At 43.8% G+C, this 23,896-nt stretch overlaps 1 protein-coding gene across 2 annotated transcripts; it reads right to left on the bottom strand.

The window, feature by feature from the left end:
• Window positions 1–23,335, bottom strand: galnt7 (UDP-N-acetyl-alpha-D-galactosamine: polypeptide N-acetylgalactosaminyltransferase 7). Of its 2 annotated transcripts, none has more exons than XM_061724455.1 (15): window positions 23,047–23,335; window positions 18,146–18,257; window positions 16,836–17,154; window positions 13,721–13,887; window positions 13,513–13,643; window positions 12,197–12,276; window positions 10,622–10,804; window positions 7,221–7,338; window positions 7,018–7,140; window positions 6,018–6,133; window positions 5,272–5,374; window positions 3,533–3,631; window positions 3,037–3,162; window positions 2,865–2,895; window positions 1–1,175 (listed from the first exon to the last, which is right to left on the bottom strand). In XM_061724455.1, the coding sequence occupies exons 1-15, from the start codon at window positions 23,167–23,169 to the stop codon at window positions 1,069–1,071; spliced, it is 1,938 nt and encodes a 645-aa protein (XP_061580439.1). In that variant the 5' UTR covers window positions 23,170–23,335; the 3' UTR covers window positions 1–1,068. The 2 variants fall into 2 exon arrangements, with proteins under 2 accessions (XP_061580439.1, XP_061580431.1); XM_061724447.1 differs by lacking the exon at window positions 10,622–10,804 and adding an exon at window positions 10,201–10,383 and having other exon boundaries at window positions 23,047–23,333.
• Window positions 23,336–23,896: the final 561 nt, after the last annotated feature.

The following is a 23,896-nucleotide window of genomic DNA, read 5'->3' as shown; positions in this document are numbered from 1 at the left end:
GGCAGTAGAAAAAGTCATTTATTTCCACAGTCACCCACCGTTCGGCCACATTATTAAATCTCTGCTATAAATTAGATATTTACATCATTGAAGGCTCTTGTTATGGTACACCATGATCATCTTTAGAAAGGATTCAGTTATATTTTACAAAACGCTGAAAATGCCATCAACAGAACCTGTTCCCCTAAATAAAAAGACAAAAAAAAGGAAAAGTAGATATTTAATTAGTTGTCATTTTCACATGTAAACCCCACTATCATCGATGTCCCCCGTCCCAGTAACCCAAACCAGTCGCCTCGTTCTGGACCCAGTACGGCAGTCTATCTATCAGTCTTTTCCAGGTCCTTTAAAATTAAAGTCACATAAATGTAACCAGCTAAATAAAACACATGCACCCTCTTTACTTGTGCTGGAAGGCATTTGGATGGTTTCAGACACGGAGCAGAAATAAACTTCGAGTAAAAACTTAAAACACAAACGGTTTCGGTTTCTTGTCCTCAAGAAAAAAAAAAAAAAAAGGAACCTGCATAATTGTTTACGGACATGAAATGACGGCTTCAACTCGCCTCTGTAAACATGGAACTGACGGACAGTCGCTGGAGTGTGACTCGCAGGAACGTCTGAATCCTTCACCCAAACATCCGTTTGGTTAGTAGAGTGTTTCTTTTCATTAAAAGTGCTTATGAAATAGTTAGAGCGGATGGATTTAATTTCCTGAATCCACGCGATAAAAGAAAAACATAAAACCCCAACAGAGCAAAGACACCATGTAAACAACCACCAAGGAGGGCCGGAGACGTTTTCCCAGGTCGGCGATTGTCCGGCAGCTTCTGCTGCGGACCGGTCGCTTCAGTCTCGATCAGCTGGTTCCTTTGCCAGCCGCCGCGTCTCCGTGTCCGTCTGATCCACGACTGCATTGGACCTCGCTTCGCAAAGGAAGATTTGGGCTGGTAGCAACAGCCGAGCCTTTGGGACTTCACTCAGGCTAAAATGTTTAGTTTTGGTTCATATCCTCATAACATTTTTTGTATTTCTCTCCCGGCTCCCCCCACGGATCTCTTCCAGTCTTCATACGGCAACAATATTGTTCATCTCCCATTTCTGAGTGGTTTTACTAGTGTCACAGTCTGATATGAACACTTTGTGAAGCAGGTCAGAGCGGTCCAGACACTTTCCTGGAAGGAGAACAAATGGTAAAAGTGTCATATTTCTGTAGCTCTTTTCTAGAAAACACCCAGCTCTTCATAAACACATTTCTGCCAACGAGCTTTACAACCTACGTGATCTCAACAGACCTGTGGTCTTGTTAGATCCTTTCAGCCGCCTTTGACACAACGGATCATGACACTATGACAGAAGCTTAAATGTGATAGCGGGAGTAAAAGGAACCACATTATTCTGGTTTAAGGCGTATTTATCTGACAGCATCAAGTTTGTTCATGTGAATGAAGAAAACACCAGTTCGTTCTGGTGTTTCTCAGGGTGGAACCAATACTTTTATTTCTGTAAATGCTTCCATTAGATTGCGTATTATTACGCAGCACGGCATGAACCCTCATTGCTATGCAGAGCTTCAGAGCGCTGGAGAGCTCCTTCAGCGACAGGCTCCTTCACCCTAGGTGTGTGAAGGAACGCTACAGAAGGTCCTTCCTCCCTGCAGCTGTGAGACTACACAACCAGCACTGCTCACAGTAGACCACATACAAACCTGACAATAATGTACATAAGGGAAATAATGTGCAATCTTTCACTCACTGCAACGTGCAATTATGTATATATATATCCATCTGTAAATATCTGTCTGTTATCTTTTTCATATACTAATATCTTATTATTTATCTTTATTCTTCTTATTATTATTATTATTATTGTATACCAGTTTACTGTTTATAGTGTTTATAGTGTTATTATTATTACTGTGTTACTACTTTTTTCTATTGTTGCCTCTTGTTTTTGCACTATCCCCTTTGCTGCTGTAAACTGCAAATTTCCCCTCTGTGGGACTATTAAAGGTTTATCTTATCTTATCTTATCTTATGATACTCAGATCTATCTATATCTCTTCAATGCAACATGATACTAGCTCTCGCTGACCGGTTACCAGCCTACACTCGCACCTCTACAGTTCAAGTGAATGTTACATATCACTTATGTGTTGCACGTTTTTTTTGAAGACACACATAACCGACACGGAGTTGTCCAACAACGTCTACAACGTCTTCAAATATAATCTTAGGAATTGGTTGATCGATAATCAAAGATGTGAACATTGATGTGTATACTATCGATGTGGGGATGAACTGTGTATATTGTAAGGGTTGAATTATATACAGTATGTTATATGTTATTGCTGATGTGTTTGTACTTGTGTTTTAATCTTTTTAGGTACTAGCCTATTATTTCTGGCAGGGGGACTGCCAATGTAAACTAGCCTTTTGGCTACAATTGGGTACATTTACATTTTATTTTATAAAATGTTTCTTAATGTACGTGGTCCCTCTCTAACAAATAAAAATAAACTGAAACTGAAACTGAAAACCGAGACCGTGATGCATTCATGTATCAAAAGCAAGTATGTTCCGGGTCTTACTGACATGAAATCGTTTCAAACAAGGTTTCACAAATTTCTGAAGTTTGTCACATGACCTCTGTAGAGACAGGCATTTCTATTATCTCCTGATCCGTTTACCCGTTTCTCCGTCCCACTGTCATCAAATAAATTTGACTGAAGTTAGTTGTTGAAAACAACTTCTCAATGAATCCCAGAGGATTGAGAAGAGCGTCTTGATCCATGTGACACGGTGGAAGGACACTAGGACTGACTTTAATGTACCGTCTGTGATGAACGTGGTGTAGATATTTACCTGTTGGCATGTGAGTGAACCGATGGAGATCCTGGATGAAGAGAAACAGACTTCATTGGACTCTTTTTCATCAACAGGCGTATTTGTGAAATTACAACCGAGTTGGTCAAGAATGACTAGACCACTGGTGCGACCAGTAAAGCACACGTAAGTGATGGTGAAGGCGTCTGACCTTGAAGTACTTCCACTCGGTGTACTGGTTCTGGTCACAGTGTGTGATGATGACGTTTGAACTGTCTCCTCTGGTCAGGCACTGGTCGTACTGCATTAACTGGTTGGCTTCATTGATGCGGAACAACTACAGACAGACAGAGTCCACAGTGAGGTTGGGTTGGGGGGGAATAGGTTGTGCCAGTGCCAGGTTTCTCTGTCGCTAAAGCGGTGTCTGCTACTTGAGGGGTCTAATGTTCACGTCATTCCTTTCAGATGAAAGTTTTCAGTCTTCAACTGTCAGTCTACCATAGAAATGTCAACATTTTATCAAAAGTTCAATAAAGATGTCAAAGATAAGTGGAGAATCAGTTCAAACAATCACAATTTCAATGTTGACCACTTATTTGTCAAGTAGCAGCAGGTCAGTGACATGACTGGGTATAAAACGGGGTGAGGTGAAGCATCAGTACAGACAGACAGACAGAGACACAGACGCATGTGGAGCAGTGAGTCACCTGGTTTCCACCCATCCTGTGGCAAGGACCGATTTCCACCGTCCCTCCGTTGGTGTGCCCCATACTGTCAATACAGTAACTCGTCTCCAAGCCCCGAACCTGCACATGCAGCACCAGACAGTTCAGACAACCAGAACAGTATTACAATAATAATAATGCATTCTATCTGTAAGGCACTCTTCATCCAAGAATCTCAGAGTGCCACAGAGCCAGTACATAGTTAAAAGTTTTTAGGCCAGTCTTATAAGAGTCCAGTGTCTGTGCCGCCCTAAGATGGTCAGGGAGACGGTTCCATAAGCGGCCGGTACTGAGCAGAAGGCCCGGTCCCCATGGTGTGGAGCTTGGTGTTGGGAACCCGGAGGAGCGTGTAGTTTGTAGATCTGAGGGTGCGGGTAGAGGTTTGGGGAGTAAAGAGTTCTTTTCGATACGGAGGTCGATTTATGCACTTATGGGCGAGGAGTAGGATTTTGTACTCAATCCGGGTTGAGACAGGGAGCCAGTGGAGTGAGAGGAGAACGGGTGGTATGTGCTGATATGTCCGGACTCTCATCAGGATCCTGGCAGCGCTGGTTTGAATGTATTGCAGTTTCTGGATGTTGTTGATCCCAGTGAAGAGTGAGTTACAGTAGTCCAGTCTAGAGGAGATGAATGTGTGAACGAGCTTCTCTGAATCTGACAGGGTTAAAGTGGGGCGGAGTTTGGAGATGTTTTGGAGATGATAAAAGGAGGTTTTGCACAGGTGTTTTATATGGCCATTAAAGGTCAGGTGAGGATCAAACCTAACTCCCAGATTAGTGACTGGAGGAGAGGGCTATGACCTGACCACCGAAGCTGAGGTGAGTTATGGAGGATGAATGAACCTGGTGTGGAGTGCCGACAAGGAGGGCTTCGGTTTTGCTACCGTTTAGCTGGAGAAAGTTGTTGCTCATCCATGTCTTTATCTCCCCAAGACCGGCGGAGAGACATGAAATAGCTGCAGAGGGGCTTGGGGCAGCTTTTATGTAAAGCTGCGTGTCGTCAGCATAACAACATCTTATGTCTGCTGATGACACGACCGAGGGGGAGCATGTAGATAATGAAGAGGATGGGGCCGAGGACCGAGGTCTGATAGTCTGACAGCGGTGTAGAGGCGCTCCAGGAGGAGAGTGTGATCCACTGTGTGAAACGCAGCAGTCAGGTCCAGGAGGGTGAGGAGTGAGGGTGATCCAGCATCGGCTGTCATCAGCAGGTCATTAAGAACCCTGAGCAAAGCTGTTTCAGTGCTGTGGGCTGAACGAAAACCTGTCTGAAACTTTTCAAACAAGTAGTTATTTTTCTGTGGTTCTGAAGTTGAGAGGAGACTACCTTCTCTAACACCTTGGACAGGAAAACAAGGCTGGAGATAGGCCTGTAATTGGCTAGAACCTCTTTTATTGTCCTTAGCTCATGTTTGAACCAGGGTGCGGAGCGTGAGAAATTGACCTCACGTGACTTGACAGGGGCATGGAGATCAGAAACGTGTGTATTGTATTGTAGAGTTCCACTAATTCATCCATTCATGCAGAGGCGGGGCAGGTGATGAGCTGGAGATCCATGCTCATAGTGAGTCAATGCTTTTCCAGTTCCGGAAAGACATTTGACGCTTAGGTCCAATAGTAGGCAGCATGAAGGTTAAGCCACTGAGACCACAGAGATCATAGACCTGTAGGTTACAGCCGGCAGAATATCTCTTCCTGAACTAGCTGTGTGTGTGTCCTCACCTCCCCCCACTCCACGTTTTTCGGAGGAAGAGGGTAGTGCACTGGGATGTCGTACGCGATTTCCTCCATGAACCATTTGAAGCTTTTGCACCGATGTTCTTCCCTACAAACACAAACATGTTAAAGTCTATTTTTTTTACTACGAACAAACAGACATTTATGCCGCGAGTCGCTGTCAGGAGGAAGAGAAGGAGCTGCTTCTTCAGCTTCAGTCCTTGTTAGAATTACAGCAGCGATTTCCACGAACTGCATGGTTTTTATGTTCTTAAAGACCTCTTACTGAGAAAAAGAAGGTTTTACGGTACACGTAGAGGCGTTTCAGTGGTCTAAACTTTGTAAACGCATTTATGGTAAACACTGACGACCTGCAGGAGAGGCGTTTGAGAGCTTCACATCCCTGAAACCAGGTCCAGCTCATTCCTACCCAAGCTGCTTGGGCTTAGCTGGACCAGCCTGACTGAAATGATAAAAACCGTTTACAAAAGAAAATGTCAGGACATCATTCTGTTCACTGGGTGGAAACACACCAGTAATTAAAGTGAGTGATGACGAGGAACGTTTGTGTAAACATGTGTTTGATATGAAGAGTGTACGGAGGAGCATCCATGTCAGACTGTTTACAGTTACATGACGGGAAAATGTTTTGCAATAGGCACCATGTTTTGTCTGATTTGTCAGAAATTCAGTTAGAAAGTGCAGAAATAGAAAAGCTTGTAGCAGATGCATGTTTGGGTGTAGGTGTGTACCTGAAGCGCTTCAGGTCGCTGATGTCCCCGTAGGCCAGCGTGAGAGTTTCAGGGCGGCTGGCGTAGAAGTAATCCTTATATTCATCCCACCAAACCTCCACCACACGGACGTAGTTCTGGACACACACAAAAATAGGAGCACAGTTGCTGCTTGTGTCTGCGGTGACGGACAGAAGTTACTACCGACTCTTTTAGTCCAGTTTTTATCTCAAAACATAACAAAATAATGATAGTTTTTACACATTATTAAACAGGTGGGCCTTAGTGTCAGGGAAATACAAGCTCTCACAAACAAGAATGTGCAGCCTTTTCCCCATTTTATCTTTAAAGGAGCTTGAGGCCGGATTGAGGCAGGATTTATGAAAAAAATCCGTATACATTTTAAGTTTTCTAGTAATAATGTCAGATGAAGCGGTCCAAACCCAAAAGAGTGAGCCCTCTAGTGTATCTCTCCGTTGCCTTGAACAGGCTGTTGCTGCAAAATGTGCTGCAATTCGGTCCCGAATTTCCCGCGCTGTCCTGCGGATGTGACGTCACATGACGCTGCATGCACGTTCTCCCCGTTCTCCCCGTTCTCCCGTGCCGGCTTCACTGTTGGCTGCAGTACCCCCAACGGCCGTCGTGGTGAAGGGTGGCGCTAGAGAGTCTCATTTCTTAAAAGGAGCCTCAAGCTCCTTTAAATAGCAGATATGAAGCCAAAAAGGAAAACTAGCTTTTCCAGTGCTAGTCTGATGCTAGGAGCAGACTTGGAACCATTTTTTGTATTCTAGAGACAAATATGAGGACATCGGTCTAACGGATAAAACTTTGCTGAAACTCGGCAGAGGATCTACATCAGCATGGCCCAAAAGTGACGATGGTTCTGGAACGAGTAACAGTATTTTACCACACTTTTCAGTATGATTTTGTTCAATAAAAGTTGATTCTATGGAGACTGTCTTTGCCCAATATTCAGACCCGCAGTAATCACGAGCTTAGAGGAGGAGGGGGGTCATCCTACCTTCAGTGTGGGAGAGGATCCAACATGTGCCGGCGGGGGGTTTCCTTGCCATCCCTGAAGTCTGTAGATGTGGCCGACACGGGAACACGGCACGAAGAGCAGCTGGCCTCCGCACTGCCAGATCTACACAAACACACAGGAATGTTTAAAAACCGGTGGAAGGTCACGACCCGTGTTCACAACCTGGGCGCGTCCATCACTACCTTGTAGGATATTTCAAAGTTCTCTCCTCCCCATATCTGAAGTCCGGGGTCATACAGACCCAGCTCAAAGAAGAAGTCTCTCTCTATAGCAAAGAGACCTCCGGCCATGGCTGGAGACCTGCAGGTATGAAGACACGTGAGCACAGGGGTCGTACTTACGGACCGTTCATCCGGGTTAGACGTTAGATGTCAGCATGTTTCAGCTGAAACACGCAGTTATGCAACAAGGAGAAGCCAGGAAACAGACCAGCAAGCACAGCATGGAGGGGACAAACGAGTCAGAACACGGCTCCGACAGAGTCGGGCCACAGGACGCGATGAGGGTCAGTGATTAGTGAAAGATGGAGGTGATGGGGCCTCAGTCTGAACCCGCCTCCCACCTGAAACCCGCCGGCAGACCCAAGAGTGTCCCAGATCAAACCCAGAAGACCAACCCGATCAGCTCTCACACAGAGGCAACGTTGAGGCGTTACCACAACCCTCTGAGTCGAGAAGAACTCACAAACTTATACGTCTTTCAGACAAACGGGGAATTCAGTTGATAAGGAGGTGTATGGAGCCAAATCAAGGCCAAAAGTTTTGCTAATTTGAAAATAAAATTTGAACCTGAAAATTCTTTTTTACAGTTTCAATTTAATTTTTTTCAGTTTCAAATCTTTTTATTTCAGTTTCAAATCTTTTTTTTCAGGTTCAAATTTTTTTTTCAGGTTCAGACTTTTGGCCCGGATCTGGCGTGGGGGGCGTGGCATCAACTGAGAGGGGCGTGGCATCATGAGTGACAGCAGAACAGAGAAGGCGGGGGACGTTCCTCAGTCATGTTGCCTTAAGGAAACGTAGGTTGCAGAAGTTATCAGTAGAACGTATAATTCAACACTGTACACCGTATTCACGTGATTGGCAGTGGAAAAAACTGATATTAGTGACACATTTCTGTTTAAAAAGCTGTTTTAGACCGTACTTGGCACCAATCGCAGTATAAAAGCAATAAACTATGCAGGTGTACAGTTCAACAGCCACACTTTAAAGTTTGACATTTCCCACTTCCACATACTACCAAGTACGGTCTAAAACAGCTTCTTAAACAGAAATGTGTCACTAATATCAGTTTTTTCCACTGCCAATCACGTGAATATAGTGTATATACAGTATTGAATCAAACTTCTACTGATAACTTCTGCAACCTACGTTTCCTGAAGGCAACAGGACTGAGGAACGTCCCCCGCCTTCTCTGTTCTGCTGTCACTCATGATGCCACGCCCCTCTCAGTTGATGCCACGCCCCCCACGCCTGAAAAAAAAATTTTAAACTGAAAAAAAAAAAGAAGTGAAACTGAAAAAAAAAGACGTGAAACTGAAAAAAAAAGGTTTGAAACTGAAAAAAAGATTTGGAACTGAAATAAAAAGATTTGAAACTGAAAAAAAGATCTGATACTGAAAAAAATAAAATTGAAAGTGTAAAAAAATAATTTTCAGGTTCAAATTTTATTTTCAAATTAGCAAAACTTTTGGCCTTGATTTGGCTCCATAGAGGTGTATCTGAACATGTTGATAATGACATGCAGGGGTTAGTTTGAGTTCATCCACGTTATCTGGGGGTGTTAGATGTCCACATGCACTTTTAGTTGGATTATCGCAATTTCTTTTCTCACTCATGGGGGGTGAACCCCCCCCCCCGACGTTGTTCGGGATTCTGTAATCTGTGATGAAATTGCTAAAAGGCTTCCGTGGGAGAGGCGTCGACGCAGGATAATCGCGTGAGAGCTGGACATATATTGAAACATGTGCAGCTCAGCGTGTCGGAGCTGCCAATCAGCCGATAAAGGAGAACTTTAGTAAGTCAACTAGTGATGCACCGAATGTTCTGTAACTGAAATTGTTCAGCCGAAAATAGCAAGAAAACACTTTCGCTGTTCGGTGGAATAAGTGGGGAAAAGACCAAACAATTAATAACGGCGTGTTGAAATGACGCAATCAAACAGCAAACAGCGTGTAGTGAGGGGGTGCGGTGGTAAATGCAGCAAACATGTCAGCAGTGTGGAAGTATTTCAAAGTGGCTGAGAATGATACAAGAATGGCTGTTTGCAATCAATGCCCAGGACAATTATTCATTTGTTGTGGGTTTATCCACTTCTTTTGCACTTTTTTTACAATGCACTTTAATGCATTCAATGCATTTTTTTTGTGTTAAGGCCTACGTTACAATTTTTCAGCAGTCAGTTATAGGCCTAATGTAAGCTCAAAGATGGCCAAAAAATGTATTTTGCTAATGTATTTATTTTAAGTTATTGTGCTTTGTTGGTATAATGTCAGCTTGAATATTAAAAAAATGCAGTCGTTCATGGTCAATAAATATTTCTACCTTGTAATTTGGTAACATATTTTTTTCTTTGAAAAGCATGCCTAAAGCACATTTATTTGATTTATGCAATGGTGAAAAAATTGGCAAAATAAAAACTGCGAAGAACCATGTTCGGTATGTTATTAGGTATTCGGCCAAGTGTTTATTACCATTTTCGGTTTCGGCCACACATTTTCATTTCGGTGCATCACTAAAGTGAACAGTATTCAGAGATGTGTTAGGACGGCGGCATCTTTCTCTCTCGCCACGTTGTGAACGTTTGTGTCTGAAAGCCGTCTAAGTGTGGGAATCCCCCAGAATGCCGTGAGACGGATAGGCAACGACGCTGCAGTGAGAAACAAACACCCAGGTTCTGCAGGAAAGGGACAGCTGGAGGACAGCACACCAGAGGACGACTTCCCGTCAGTCAGAGGCGGTTTAGTTGGTTAATTATGATATGCAGTACATTAGTACAGTAGATGCTTGTTATCGCAAAACCAGTTGGTAATCATTCTAGTTTTCAAAGTTTGGTGCCAGCACTAATGTCAAACATATCATAAAAAATACTGCCAATTATTTGGATGTGTCTTTGCTGTCCTGGTTGACAGTGTCCCAGTACGTCAGAGGCGTCGGTTGTCTGTACCTATATGGCTCAGTTAGTGTCTGTCTGAGTTTTTTTTCTCTGTCTCCCAGAGGGACTCTCTTCCAGAGCATGCTCCAGTCCCAGGCTCCTCTAGCAAAGCCGTTGTTGTCTCCTCCACCCTGGGACTCGATGGTGAACCTCTGGCCGTGGATGGAGTCGATCAGAGGCACCGTACAGACCGTTCTGACAGGGTGGATGTGGGGGACATGCACACGGGACACACGGGGGAGAAGAGTCGTGGAGGGGGGGACAGCGTCCACAGAGAGAGTGGTGACACAGACGAGGGAGGGGGGGGGGTGTCGCAGACGTGGACGCAGCGGGACACAGTGCAGGAAAGGACGGGTGGGGTGGAGGGGATGGGAGATGGAGACAAAGAGAGGTCAGGGATGAGCTTCAACATGCCGGCTGTGGGTGCGTGTACCGGTAGGGCTGCGTGGTGTGCTTTCGCTTGGCCTTCTCTCTCTGGCTGAGCGGCACTCTCTTCCAGAGCAGGCTCCAGTCCCAGGCCCCTCGAGCCAGGCCGTCCTCATCTCCCCCCTGCTGAGGCTCCATACTGTACTCATTACCGTCTATGTAATCTATGAGAGGCACTGTGCATGCTGTCCTACAGACACAGAGACACATACAGACCTTGGTTGTGGGCTTTTACCTTCCACAGCCTCTCTAGCAGCGAGGGACACGCCTCACCTTCACTCACTACGCTCCTTCGGGTAGCTAAATTAGAATGATCTGATTAAATGCATTTTAATCTTTACCCCTTACATACTTTTACCACATGTAGAGACGATAAGCAGAATCCTGCACATGAGGCCGGGACTAATGGGGACAAACGGTTTCAGTCCAAAGACTACAAGCAGAATTATTACTTCGATGCAAGCAACCAGCTGTTTAAGGAGCTGCTACCGTGCCAGTAGGGCTGTTCGGTTTTGCCCAAAAATAAAATCTCGATTATTTTCTCCTTTAAAAATCCGATTTTCGATTACGATTATTTTCTTGAATTGACAAAAGGCAAAGAAATGATTTCAAATATGCTGTTTTTTTATTGAACATTTGCACCATTTGGGCTTTAAGTGCAAACCTTGCTCTTATTAAACCAAAAATGAATGAATAAAGTGCAAAACTCTGTAAAATAAGTTGAAAAAAAGTTTTAAAAAATATAATAAAATATAAAGTTTTATCTCTGGAAAAAGAAATCTGCAAATCACCACTTGCAAACATACAGTAAGTTATATTTCCAATTAAATAAAACAAGACATTTTCTAATTAAACTAAACTGGGTCTTTGCATGCTAAATAATAATGCAACCCATGAAGGAGGTAGAGGTGTGTAATGTCAGTCATTACATTTGCTATTCACATTTGCGTTTTAAAAAAAAAAAAGTGAAAAATCGATTTTACGAGTTTCACATTTTAACATCGTTCTAATTACATAATCGCGATTACGATTTAAAATCGATTAATCGAACAGCCCTACGTGCCAGATAGCTGGATAGGTGCCGTACGCTCTCACGCCGTCATCGTGCCGGCACACCTACTTATCCAGGCTGTTTCTGATCTGTTTCACAGCTCAGTTTCATCTGCAGAAGTAGCAGTAATCTCACAGGGGTTTTGCTCTGGCTGGAGTTTGAAGTCTTCAACCTGTAAAACTGTAACCTGAAGCATGACCTTCTAAAGCTACTTATGATCACGGTTTCTGCAACTAAATGTTCAATGAAAACTCACAATAAACGAGGTTTTTGTACGTGGCTGATATCAACCTCACAAAAATATCTAAATTAGCTCGTTTTTTGAATTCATCAGCTGAAAGTTTCAATGAAGCTGTAGATTGGGTTTGTAACGGCACCCGTAGCTATGGGGGTTGTGGGAGTTCCCACTCTGCTGACCACTACTACGGTCCAGAGATCTGCTGATGCGGGACATCGTAGGTTAATCAAAGACACTTTTAACAAACAGACAACATGTTCAGATGTGGTCGGCCACACGGGTGCGGTTCTTACCTGTCTTTGGAAATCGGGGCAACCAGTGGCGCGTACCAGTTGATTCCAACCTCACAATGAGCGTCCAGATAGATCAGAACCTGCGATACAAACAGACGTGACCCCATGGAGCAGCAGTTGTGGACACCTGCTCGTACTGATGTATGTTCCCAGAAGAAACGCCGCTAACAGGACGACAGCCATGTAGCCCTTGAGCACACGAGCTGGAGAGACTGGTGTCTAGGGGTTTCAGGGCCCAGATGGAGCTCTGACACGCACCTGTAGGTGACCGCGGGGACGCAGGTTTTCCCAGCAGCACACTGAACTGTGAGAACTCGCGCTACGTGCCAGGGGCCGTAATGTTATGGCTGATCAGCGTATGCTGTCCAGTGTTGTGCATGAAAAAGTTCAGATGAACACATTAATTTCTGTGAGAACGTTGAACTGAACGCAACATATTTGCAAATAAAGAACTTGAATGTAAACTTCCCACAAAGTGGAATTTGAACTGTTCAGATTATGTGAGTTTCAGCTTCACTGTTTAGGTCCAATTATTACAGAATACATTTCTGCAGCGAGCGGCACATTTAAAATACTCGACGAGACGACAACTTCACACTACATTACCCACAATGCAGTGCACAGCATGGCAACGGCGGCCCGAGCCCGAGAGAGACAATGCGTCAGATGATGATCCGCTTATCATTATCTGCTGGAATTTTACACATCGTCTCAAATCTAACCTTTCTGTGCAAATCATGTCCACCTGTGCTGAGAAAACAAGTCCGAGCGTCTGCCTCGTCAACTTCACATTTGAAACGTTATGTGGAGTTAAAACATCCGTCCAGTGTGAGAAAATATCTGCAAGTCCTTGACAATCAAAAAAAGTCACCAGGAAAGACCAAGAAGACCCAACAGCCCCAAATGACCCCAGTCAGACCTGCAGCCTTCAGGGGGTTGATTTACCAGTAACAGGTAGACAAACTTATAATGGACGATATTGGAGATTTACAGCCTCTGAGTAAAGTTGAGAAGCCACTAGAACAATACATGATTGCAATATTAGGATAAGGTGGCGTTTCATTCGTACTTCTCCCCTAAAAATATTGAAATGAACTGAATTTGAACTAGTTCAAAGTGAAAATGGTGAACTATGAATGTGAACTATTCATTTTTAAACTATGTGAACTGAACTTTGAACTAGTTCATGAGAAGTATGAACTTGCACAACACTGATGCTGTCCCTGAACACATGTGAGAGCCGATTAAACCCTGGAACAGTTACTCCTGCTGAACCCGCTCCGACTGGCTGTGGGCGGGGCAGGGCTAGCTCTTACCTGTCCTTTGTTGGCTTTGTGGGCTCCGATACTTCGGGCCTGTATCAATCCTTCTCGCTTTTCGTTTCTGAAGAGTTTGACGAGGCCGTTCCATTGCTTGATGTAATCCTCCAATCGCTCCTTCAGGTGAACTACACACAAAATGACCAGGTGCTGCTCAGTCCCCGCAGAGGATTGAATCTGACGTCTCCGAGCTCTGTCTACCTACCTTTGTTGCTGAAGTCGTCGATCAGCACAATCTCAGCCAGGTATCTCCTGGGAGTCCTCTTAATGACGCTGTGGACGGTTCTCATGAGAGTGGACCAGCCCTCGTTGTGAAAGACGATCACCACGCTGGACGTCAGCAGTCTGTCGTCGTAATGCCAGTATTTACACCTGCAGGGGGGACGGCGTCAGAGGTCAGAGGGCGTGGCTGAATTCATTCACATTGAAAATAACAAATTTGGCCACAGTGCTTCACAAACAAACAACATTCCTAATTTAAGAGCAGAACGATTTAAAGAAGAATAAAGTCGGTGCGTCGTACGCTGCTCAGAATCGAAGCCAAAGAGAAGACGTGTGTTTTTTTGACATATTGAAGGTCTGAACGGTGCGAACGTGAAAAGCGAGCCGGTCTACAGCTTTGAGGCCGCCCCAAAGATTAAAGCAGCTGTACGCGTTGATCGTGGTCGCAGAAACTCGAGAAGCAACCGAGGTGGTGGACAGACGTGCGAGTCCTGTCAGACAAGAGGGCGACAGTCTGTTCAGAACTTTAATAGGCAACGACAACAAATCAGTCCGGAATCTGGCGGGACACTGACAGAGGAATCTCCCAACCAGACTTATACGATCACGCTTCGTGGGGCCAGTTACAAGCCGAGCTGCTGCGCTCTGAACCGCTCGTAGCCGTCCAGAAAAGACGGATCAGAAACAACATCCAGCGCGTCTCAGTCAGGAATTACTTGATTTTTAGGGGTGGGTTAAAAATATCGCTATATCGATATTTTATCGATATGCATGTGTAGGAACGATTATTGATACATAAATCAAAGTATCGATTTAAAAAAATTTTTTTTTTTTTTTTTTTTTTTTTAATCCCGATTTTTTTCCCCCATTTTAATCACCCAGTGCTCCTACCTAAAGCCGGGAATACACTGTGCGATATTTTGAATCGTATGAGACTGCCCCATCTCACACTGCACGACTAGATCGCGGAGTTCAAAAGTTTAGAGCCCACGATTTATGTTCTCACACTGTACGAGCCGATGCTCGGATGCGACCCGTCTGCTGACACTATACGATCAAAATCCTCCCGTCGGACCTCTGTTACTGGAACTCCAGGCCGGTTTTGGGGCAGGGGTAGGCTGTTCCAGCCCAAACGTGCGTCCTGCCCACCCGATCAAAGGTTATGGGATCCTTTATTTTTTTTAATAATTTTATTTTTTTATATATATATATTTTAAAAAATCCCAAAATATCTGTACCGTTTCTGGTTGGGTGGTCACTGCGCATCATTTTTAGACATAACAATGAACACATACCGCAAAAGTTGTGTCTCGCGGAGGAACCCGACGTCCCAGCAAAATGAGAAGAGAAAAAAGAGTTGTTCCGAACAGTACAGCACAATGATAAAAACGAAATCACATTATGGGCGATTTTTATTATTTCACTTTAGTTAATAATTCATCTTCATTGTGGCATCATATAACACTGTTTTAGTCATTTTTGTGCACTTTTTGGCTCATTATATTGTATTTTTCTACATATTTGGGAAGACGAGGTTGCGCACATTGTATGACGTCAGGTTTGTTTACATCAGGGGCCGCTGTTATTGGTCCAGCACGATCACGTGACGCGTCCGAAGCGCTCCTTGACACAGGCGCCGCTGGAAATAGTCCCGCTATTAAAATAACGATCTTGAAAATACTTCCCAAAAATCCGAGTTCAAACTTTTATCCTATGCTTAACATAAATAGCTCTTTTTTTTTTAAAGTGAAAAGAATTTACACGCAGGAGATGGGAACGAGATGAAACGAAAAGGTGGGTGACCTGACGGCACAGCAGACAGCGCACACACTGAAGGCTGATTTATGGTTCCGCGTTACACCAACGCAGAGCCTACGGCGCAGGGTACGCGGCGACACGCACCGAACGTGGAAATGCGGTCTTTTTCTGCTATTAAAACATGTTGTAGTGTGAATTTGCAACACTTAAACTACAAATAATAGTTTTTGAGGTGACATCAGAGATTGCGCATGCTCTCTGTGAAAGGATGAGGTAAATCGGGTCGCAGCACGGCTTCAACTGTGCGATGCCTTCACGAGGAGCGACCAGGATTTCAAACATGCTTGAATTTCTTGCGACCTCACGATTTGTGATCGGGAGCTCGTCGTGAGGTGTTAATCTCTCGTCGTTACCCCACGTACACTGCACGAGGCACGAGCAACGATTGGGTCAAAATCGGGCCCGATCAAAAAAAAGTCGCACGACTGGAAAATCGGCTCAAAACGAGCCGATAATCGCACAGTGTATGCCCGGCTTAAGTCAGTCCTGTACCTAACACCCTTTCAGCTAACACAGGGTTACCGTTACCATGGAAACACAAGCACATAGAAATATACGTAATTTCCAGGTGTTGTGACCTGTCACAACGTGACGTGTTGTGACTGAAATCCATTCAACAGTCCGTGTTTTGTTTTGTTTGTTGATCAAATGGCGACTGACAAAGATACTAATAGATATATATGAGTATGTGAGTATGTGTGTATGTATGTATATGTGTATACATATGTATATATGTATGTGTATATATGTATATATATATATATATATATATATGTCTGTGTGAATATAATATAGAATTGACTTGGAATATTAGATATGATAGAGTATTATATGATGGGTATATGTATGTGTATATGTATATGTATATATATATGTATATATTAGGTATATGTGGGGATGATATAGTTGACTTGGTTTCTGTTCTTGTCTTGATTCTTAAAATATCTTGATTTTGTATATATATATTTTTTTTTTCTTCTTGCTCTTATTCTGTATTTTCATTTTTTAAGTTCTTTTCTCTATTTTGTTTTCTTTTGTATTGCATTATTTTGTTAAGACCCCAGGAAGAATAGCTGCAGTTTCTGCTGCAGCTAATGGGGATCTCAATAAATAAACAAATAAACAAATAAACTCAAAGCCTTGACGACCTTGACCCGGTACTCGTATTTGCTTCTTGTAGTCTAATTCTTTAATGGCTGCAGGTCTCAAGGTGATACTAGTGCGGTTGGAAGACGGCACGTGGCCGGTGGCCCGGTCTGGTGCCAAGCACCGGTACTTACTCCTCATGACGCAGGTCGCTGATGGTTCTGTCCAGGGAGATCATGTCGCTCGCCACCATGTTGAAGCCAAACTCTTTGATGGTAGCTTGGACGGAGTCTTTGTACTCTGGGCCCAGGACGAACGGCTTGGCCGCCTCGCCGGGACCGTCGGGGACCCCTTGCGGCTCAGGTTCATGGGGCTCAAAATTTCCCAGCTCGCCTTTCTTCAGAACGGGGCTGTTGTAGGCCTGTTTGTGGGGCTTGAAGGTCACATACTGCTGCTGGATGACCTGCCCCTGGTGAGGCTGCTGGCGGGCGTCCTGGGGACGGTCGTCCCCTCCTGGAGACCAAATCCAGAAAAAACAAGGGGTGGGCAAAAATATCGATATGGCAATATATCGCGATACTTTTCCAGCCGATTCAATATCGATATTCAAAATTTGAATATCGATTTATTTATTTTTTTTAATTTTTAATTTATTTTTATTTTTTTTATCCCCGATCTTTTTCCCATTATATCACCCAGTGCTCCTACCTAAGTGACAGTCCTGGGCATTGCCACTCTCTACCAACCCCGGGAGGGCCCTGCACTGAGCTCAGGTTTTATTTCACGTTTTATTTCATTTTATAATTTATTTTTTATATAACACAATTGCCTGTCCTTAAAAAATGAAAAATAATGGACAGAGGTTTATTTATTTATGGATTTATATCTATACTGACTGATCACTGTGCCTGTCCTTGGTTTTAGAACCATCTTTCTTGTGTTTATTATCATTTGCCACATAATTAAAGCAACCTCATACTAAATTTAATGTTAATTTCATACGATGTAAATAATATGAAAAACATATACAAATATGTTGTAACTTTAGCTTGTATAGTTATAATAAAACATTGTTTTGACTCAGTTTGTCCCATGAATTGTCACTATAATCTGATGAACGTGCAACTCGGATTTTAAAATCCATCACTATCATCTGATGTACATATATACAACTTGGATTTTAAGATGTGTAATGCATTTTTAAATTTTTCGGTGAACTATGTAGAATATAATAATCGGGATATCACATAATCGGGATATTGCAATGTGTATCGTATCGTGGCTCAAGTATCGTGAGGTCCTTCCCAATACCCACCCCTACTGGCGTTATTACGGAAGCAATTCAAACACCTATCTCTTGAATGTCATCAAAAGGACACCCTGTCACCAAAGCAGTCTACATCTGACGAGGAGTGTTCGTCTGCCTCATCAGGAGACGATGGGATTCAGTATTGATGAGTTTGTTTGTGAAACGTGTAAAACTGAGAACTCCAGAGCGTCTCACCATTTTTCAGTCTGATGGAGTTGAGGTCCACTTCCACGCCTTCCACGTGAGGCCAGGGCACCACGGGCTTAAACTGAGCCCCAACGTCTGCTTTGGGCAGAAAACCGTTGTCCTGCATGACGGAGAACAACACAGGATGTTACTCACAGACAAAAAAAACCCTGAATTTCCACCTATGATTGCAGTTACTGTCCATAATTCTCCCTCAGTCCCACAGATTTATCACAGAGTCGGGTTGTGCTTTCACACCCGCCCAAACGCATCGGGGGATCTGAGGAAACGAGCTCTGGCCCATTTGAACCGGACCAAACAAGTTCTGGACCGAAAGCGAAAGACTGGTTGTTGCATGGAGCAGTTTTCATTTATCCGTTTTCTTAATAAAATAGACAGAGGGCTGAATTTGATTGTATTTGGAGCACAAAGATGAGAGAAAAACTGTTTTGTTTGTTTTGTTTAAAAAAGAAAAGAAAAAGAAAAAAGGACCTGGTGCTGTCAAAGATGTAAGAGGTGACGCACCAGCTGTGTCCTGTTGCTGTAGCAATGGAGGAGACATAAGAGCTGCTGCTTCCTCCACACGTTTGGTGAAGTAGTACAGGTCTTGTTATCTAACTTAACTGTGCAGTTCTTTATTTTTTTCAGGTTTCTAGTGATTACTAAAAACCGTTGTCCGTTTTTTCTCCCCACCCTCCGGTGCAGCACCAACCCCTGTGAAACCAGGGAGGGTGTGTCACCACACCTGTGTCTCAGGTGTGTCATTGGTGTGACGGTTAGGGAGGAGTTTGCAGCCTGTGTGGAACTAAATAAGTAAATAAATAAAAATGGAACCTGCTCATTACGAGGCTGCACCTCCGGACGGACAGGCCTGACGACACGTGAAGGTTCACGTCATAACTACACATCTATTTGTTTCTTTGTGTAATAACTTTTGTCCCTCACACACATAAAAAATATATATTCTTTTCTTCTTCCTTTTTTTTTTTTACCTGAGTGTAAATAAGTTTATTTCTGTTGTAAAGTGAGATATTTTACTATGAAGCTGCATGGAGTGCGTTTTAGCGGGCCCTGGTGGTCAGGAGAGGAACTGCAACTCTGATTCCCTGAATGTCAAACATCAGCAGTAGATCTAAACACCCGGGATGTTGTGGCTTGTGGCTCCTCCCTGTTGAGGCATGCGTGAATGAAACCATGACCACTGACTATCAACTTATAATGCAAGCCACATTAAAAAGTGTGCTGTACCCCTCAGTACCCCAGACTCAATAAATTAATCTTTAATTAAACAGCGAGTCCCCCGTCCCTGACTGCTTCAAAGTTAGAGAAGAATCTATCAGAGTTCATGTAAATAAACAATATAAAAGATAAGTCGCAAAGCCGATAACTTCTGTAACCCTGAGCAGTAAATAACATTCCTGCACATATCGCTGCAGTGTTCGCGTTTCTGGGGTTGACAACCTCCACGCGCCTGAGTTGAAAGTTTTAGTTTCCTTGAAAGAGCCTGGTCAGTTTAAACTGGAGTCTGTGCAGCACTTGAGAGAGTTACTCACATTTGGAGGCTTTTAGAAAAAGAAAATGAAGTCTGTTGTCGTGGGAAGTTATGTGTATAGAGAGAAAGGACAGGCTGAATACTTTGAGCACTAAAGCAGATTAAATAAGAACATTTTCTTTTTGATTTGCAGCTCCTCCAGCTGTCTGATTTTCTAAGTACCACTCCTGGGGATATTTTCCACACAATCAGTAAAAAAACAAAAACAAAAACAAAAACATGGTTGATGCACACTGCGCTATTATTTACGACCTAAAATTGGATACAAAAATTAAGAAAAAAAAAAGATAAAGGGGGCAACACTAAGTACCCCCATGTCTCAACAGCTTGCAGCTCGATCTTTAGCAGCATAAGCTGGAGGAGTGGGTTCCTGTCTTCAGCCTTCTGAATCACCTACTAGTGCTAGGCCGGTCCAAGAGCCAGAACCAAATGGCCCTTTTGCACTAGTATCACCTCAGCTCGGTTCTACCCGTTTTGCGCTTTTGCATTAGGGCTGAGGCGGGTAGAGCCGCTCCAAGCCGATACCTTTTTCTGTAACCATTCTAGTGAGGTTCTATAGCGGGCTGAGCCGGGACTATTTCTGACGTCACCACCCTCCACGCCTCTGATTGGTCGGGGGGCGGGGCCGTCAAACGTTTGAATCAGGAAGCGGGAGTCAGCGCGAGGCGACTCGCGGCGATTTTATTATACAGCGCAAACGTCTGTTTGGTGATCCAACTCTGAGGTGCAGATGTTCATAAACCTGGTGGCTGACGAGAGAATTAAAAAAGGGATGTAGACGGGCTGTTTTTTTCTCAGCCGCTCCCGGCTCCAGCTGATTCCTCATCTGCTCCGACACAAACAAAGGTGCTGCGCAATCGAGTACGTCACAGCAGATTCACCCCACCCCCCCCACTTCTCCCCTGGCCGTGCAAAAACACACGGGTGGAGCCGCGTCGAGCCGAGCCGGGCTGAAGCGAGACTAGTGGAAAAGTGCCAAAACAGGTCCTCAAAGAACTGGTTTCCTTTTCACTGTCCGGAGAGCACTGGAGACCCAGGACCCTAAGCCATTTAGTACGTCACCAAAGCGGAAGCAGGAAAACTGTAAAATTAGCGTTAAAACCCTGAGAACAACCATAATAGGGTCTTGTTTCAGTGTCCTCAGGTTACAGCCCTGCCAATGCCACGCACCCACACCTCCCTTCAAACTTCCCTTATACCTCAGCTGACGACCAGACAGCAAGGAGGCGATTTATTTCCTCTTCAGTTCACTGCTGCTTCAATTTAGATTCCACGGTTCTCGCCTCTGCTGTTGTAAATAAACTAAACGTTATTGATTCTTGTATGTTTCAGTCATTCTGATATAGATTTGCTGCCGTGTTTGGTATCACTGCATAACCCAGCTTCAGTGAAGCCCTGGCTGATCAGACACATGTCCTCAGGTGGCCAGATCCTGGGGCTCCAAAACAAGCACCGCCGCGCTTGACAGCGCCTGCGAGATGCTTCTGCTCATCCTTTGATCTTTTTAGTGGAAGTGTTTTTTTTTCCCCTTCCAAACAAGCCACATTTGTTCTTGTAACTGTGCTGTGGGGCCGATGGAGCTCATGCTCTCTCTTTTAAATGGTTTTGTGCAGAGTACCGTCTGGCTTTAGGGTAAGTATGCTGCCCCGCCGGTTCTGGGGAAGACTGACATCTGCTTTGAGTGGTTTCCACTTGTGAATAATCTTATGGAGCTAGAACAGTCTCATAATTCGCGAATACACACACCGTTTCACAAACGCACAGGACAAAATTCTCAAATGCACACACCGACATGCGCATCAAAAATACATTTGTGTGTCTTGTCCTACGCACGTGTGAATTGTTCTGTGCATTTGTGAAACTTGCAGTGGTGGACAGTAACGGAGTAAATTTACTTGAGTACTGTACTTAAGTACATATCCAGAGGATTTGTACTTTACTTGAGTATTAGATTTCTTTGGTACTTATTACTCTTACTTGAATACATTTCCAAGACAAATATTTTTACTTTTACTCGAGTAAATTTCTAGGAAGGCTGAAAAGTACTGATTACTTTCAGGTCTGCTCTTTTTTCTTCTTCCCTAAAATCCTATTGGACACAAGCTGTTTTTGTCAAAGGAGGAGACCTATCACAGTGCACGCTCTCCACTGGGATGTCCGTAAAGCAGAAATATGTCAAGTCTCCTCAAAACGATACCGCCAAAGTAGCCTGCGTTTGTCAAGACAGAGCTGCAACAAGTCAAGACAGAGCCGCAACAAGTGAAGACAGAGCTGCAACAAGTCAAGACAGAGCCGCAACAAGTGAAGACAGAGCCGCAACAATGGCTACGCCTGCGTCAGGAGAAGAAAGACAATCCGCTGAGTCGTCTGAGTCTGATAATGAGCCGGACTCGGAGCAGGGACTTTCACAAAATCCTTGGCCGTATCTTAACTCAATGTTTGAGTTCGACCGAGTAAAAAACGAGGGCACAGAAAAACCACAGACATTTATTTTCAAAGGTTTATTGTGTCTGCCGAAGCAGAACTACCTCTCTGCTTTCAACAACTCAACATCGAATTCTCAGAAACAAGAGTTAAAAGATCCTTAAATTAATTTAGAAAAAATATAGTAATTTACTGATGTGGAAAATAAGAAATTTACTAATTTCTTACTCTTACTTTTACTTAAAGTAAATTTAAAAGCATTTACTTTTGGATACTTAAGTACCTTTAAAAGCAAGTACTTTTCTACTCTTACTCGAGTAATATTTTGACTGAGCTACTTTAATTTACTTGTAACGGAGTAAATTTTGACCAGTAGTATTTGTACTCTTACTCAAGTACTGGGGTCGAGTACTCTGTCCACCTCTGGAAACTTGTGATGTGCATTTGTGAATTATGAGACAGTTCTAGCTCCATATAATCTTTCTAACTGTTGAAGTACACGTTGTTTGAAGGAGGTTTTATGACCCTTTCCGGATCGATCCAGGAACCAGTGCTTGAAGAACATGTTGGAGTGGTTAAGCCCCGCCCCTCGCCGTGACGTACCCGGATGTGCATCCTGCTCTGATGATTACAGTACAGGTGTGTCGCGCCATTTGGACCGATTTGCACCAATAAATGTAGGAATTACTAACCGGCCAAGAGCCCAACAACCCCCAACCCGTCCCCTGTACGCGGGTGGAGGCGCGTACTCGTTCACGCCGTCATTACAGACACACACGTCCCCTCCTCCTGAATCCTCCCTGCTCTTGTTTAAAGGCTGATTTATGGTTCCGCGTTACACCAACGCAGAGCCTACGGCGTACCCTACGGCGAAATCTCTGCGTCGATTTAACGCGGGACCGTAAATCAGGCTTAAGTGTCGTTATCACCTTACCCGTTTTCCATACGGGGTCCCGTCGTCGGGCTTCGGGGACAAGGACGACCAGAGCAGGACCAGACCCAGAAACGTTCCCAGGACGAGCAGACTCCGCAGTAAGAAGCCCACCTTCAGCCGCATGTCTGACCGGCAGCTCAGCACACAAATCTGACCAAACACGGACGGACAAGCCTCTGTTTTCACTTGTATCCGATGTAATCAAAGCCCGTAGTCCTCGCCGCTCGCATGTCCTGCCGCTCGGCTGGATCTGTCACTACACACGGAGGAAGCTGGAAGTCCCGGAGCCAGACCAGCTGTGACATCACGAATCACGTGACAAGGTTCCTTTTTTTCTCCCCGCTTTTTTCATTCGCCTTTATTTAAAACGCAAATATCACACAGATGTGTACGGAAATACGACGGAGTATTAGGGCCAAACTAAGACAAAAAAAATTGGAAATTACGAGAATAAAGTCATAATATAATGAGAATAAAGTCGTAAAATTACGAAAATAAAGTCATAATATAATGAGAATAAAGTCGTAAAATTACGAGAATAAAGTCGTAATAGAATAAAGTCGTATTATGAGAATAAAGTCGTTATATTATGAGATTAAAGTCGTAATATTACGAGAATGAAGTCTTAATATTACGAGAAGTTGTAACATTACGAGAATAAAGTCGTAACATTACGAGAATAAAGTCGTAACGTTACGAGAATAAAGTCGTAACATTACGAGAATAAAGTCGTAACATTATGAGAATATAATTTATGAGAACTCTTCTCCCTGTGTAAAAATGAGGAATATTGAGCATTTTGTGAAGTTATATTTATAAATAATATATATAATATTATGACTTTATTCTC

This window comes from Cololabis saira, chromosome 1, assembly GCF_033807715.1.
Source record: "Cololabis saira isolate AMF1-May2022 chromosome 1, fColSai1.1, whole genome shotgun sequence".
In the NCBI taxonomy this organism is placed as follows: domain Eukaryota; kingdom Metazoa; phylum Chordata; class Actinopteri; order Beloniformes; family Belonidae; genus Cololabis; species Cololabis saira.
The sequence above is the reverse complement of the archived record's forward strand: the minus strand, read 5'-3'. Positions and strand labels throughout refer to the sequence as shown.

Excerpts from the sequence above, each read along its gene's own strand:
- galnt7 (XM_061724455.1), bottom strand. The coding sequence starts at position 23,169 with ATGCGGCTGAAGGTGGGCTTCTTACTGCGGAGTCTGCTCGTCCTGGGA. Across the intron at positions 13,888-16,835 it reads AGCGACCTGCGTCATGAGGA|GTGTAAATACTGGCATTACG; the intron begins GTAAGTACCGGT and ends TCCCCCCTGCAG. Across the intron at positions 13,644-13,720 it reads CGACGACTTCAGCAACAAAG|TTCACCTGAAGGAGCGATTG; the intron begins GTAGGTAGACAG and ends TTTTGTGTGTAG.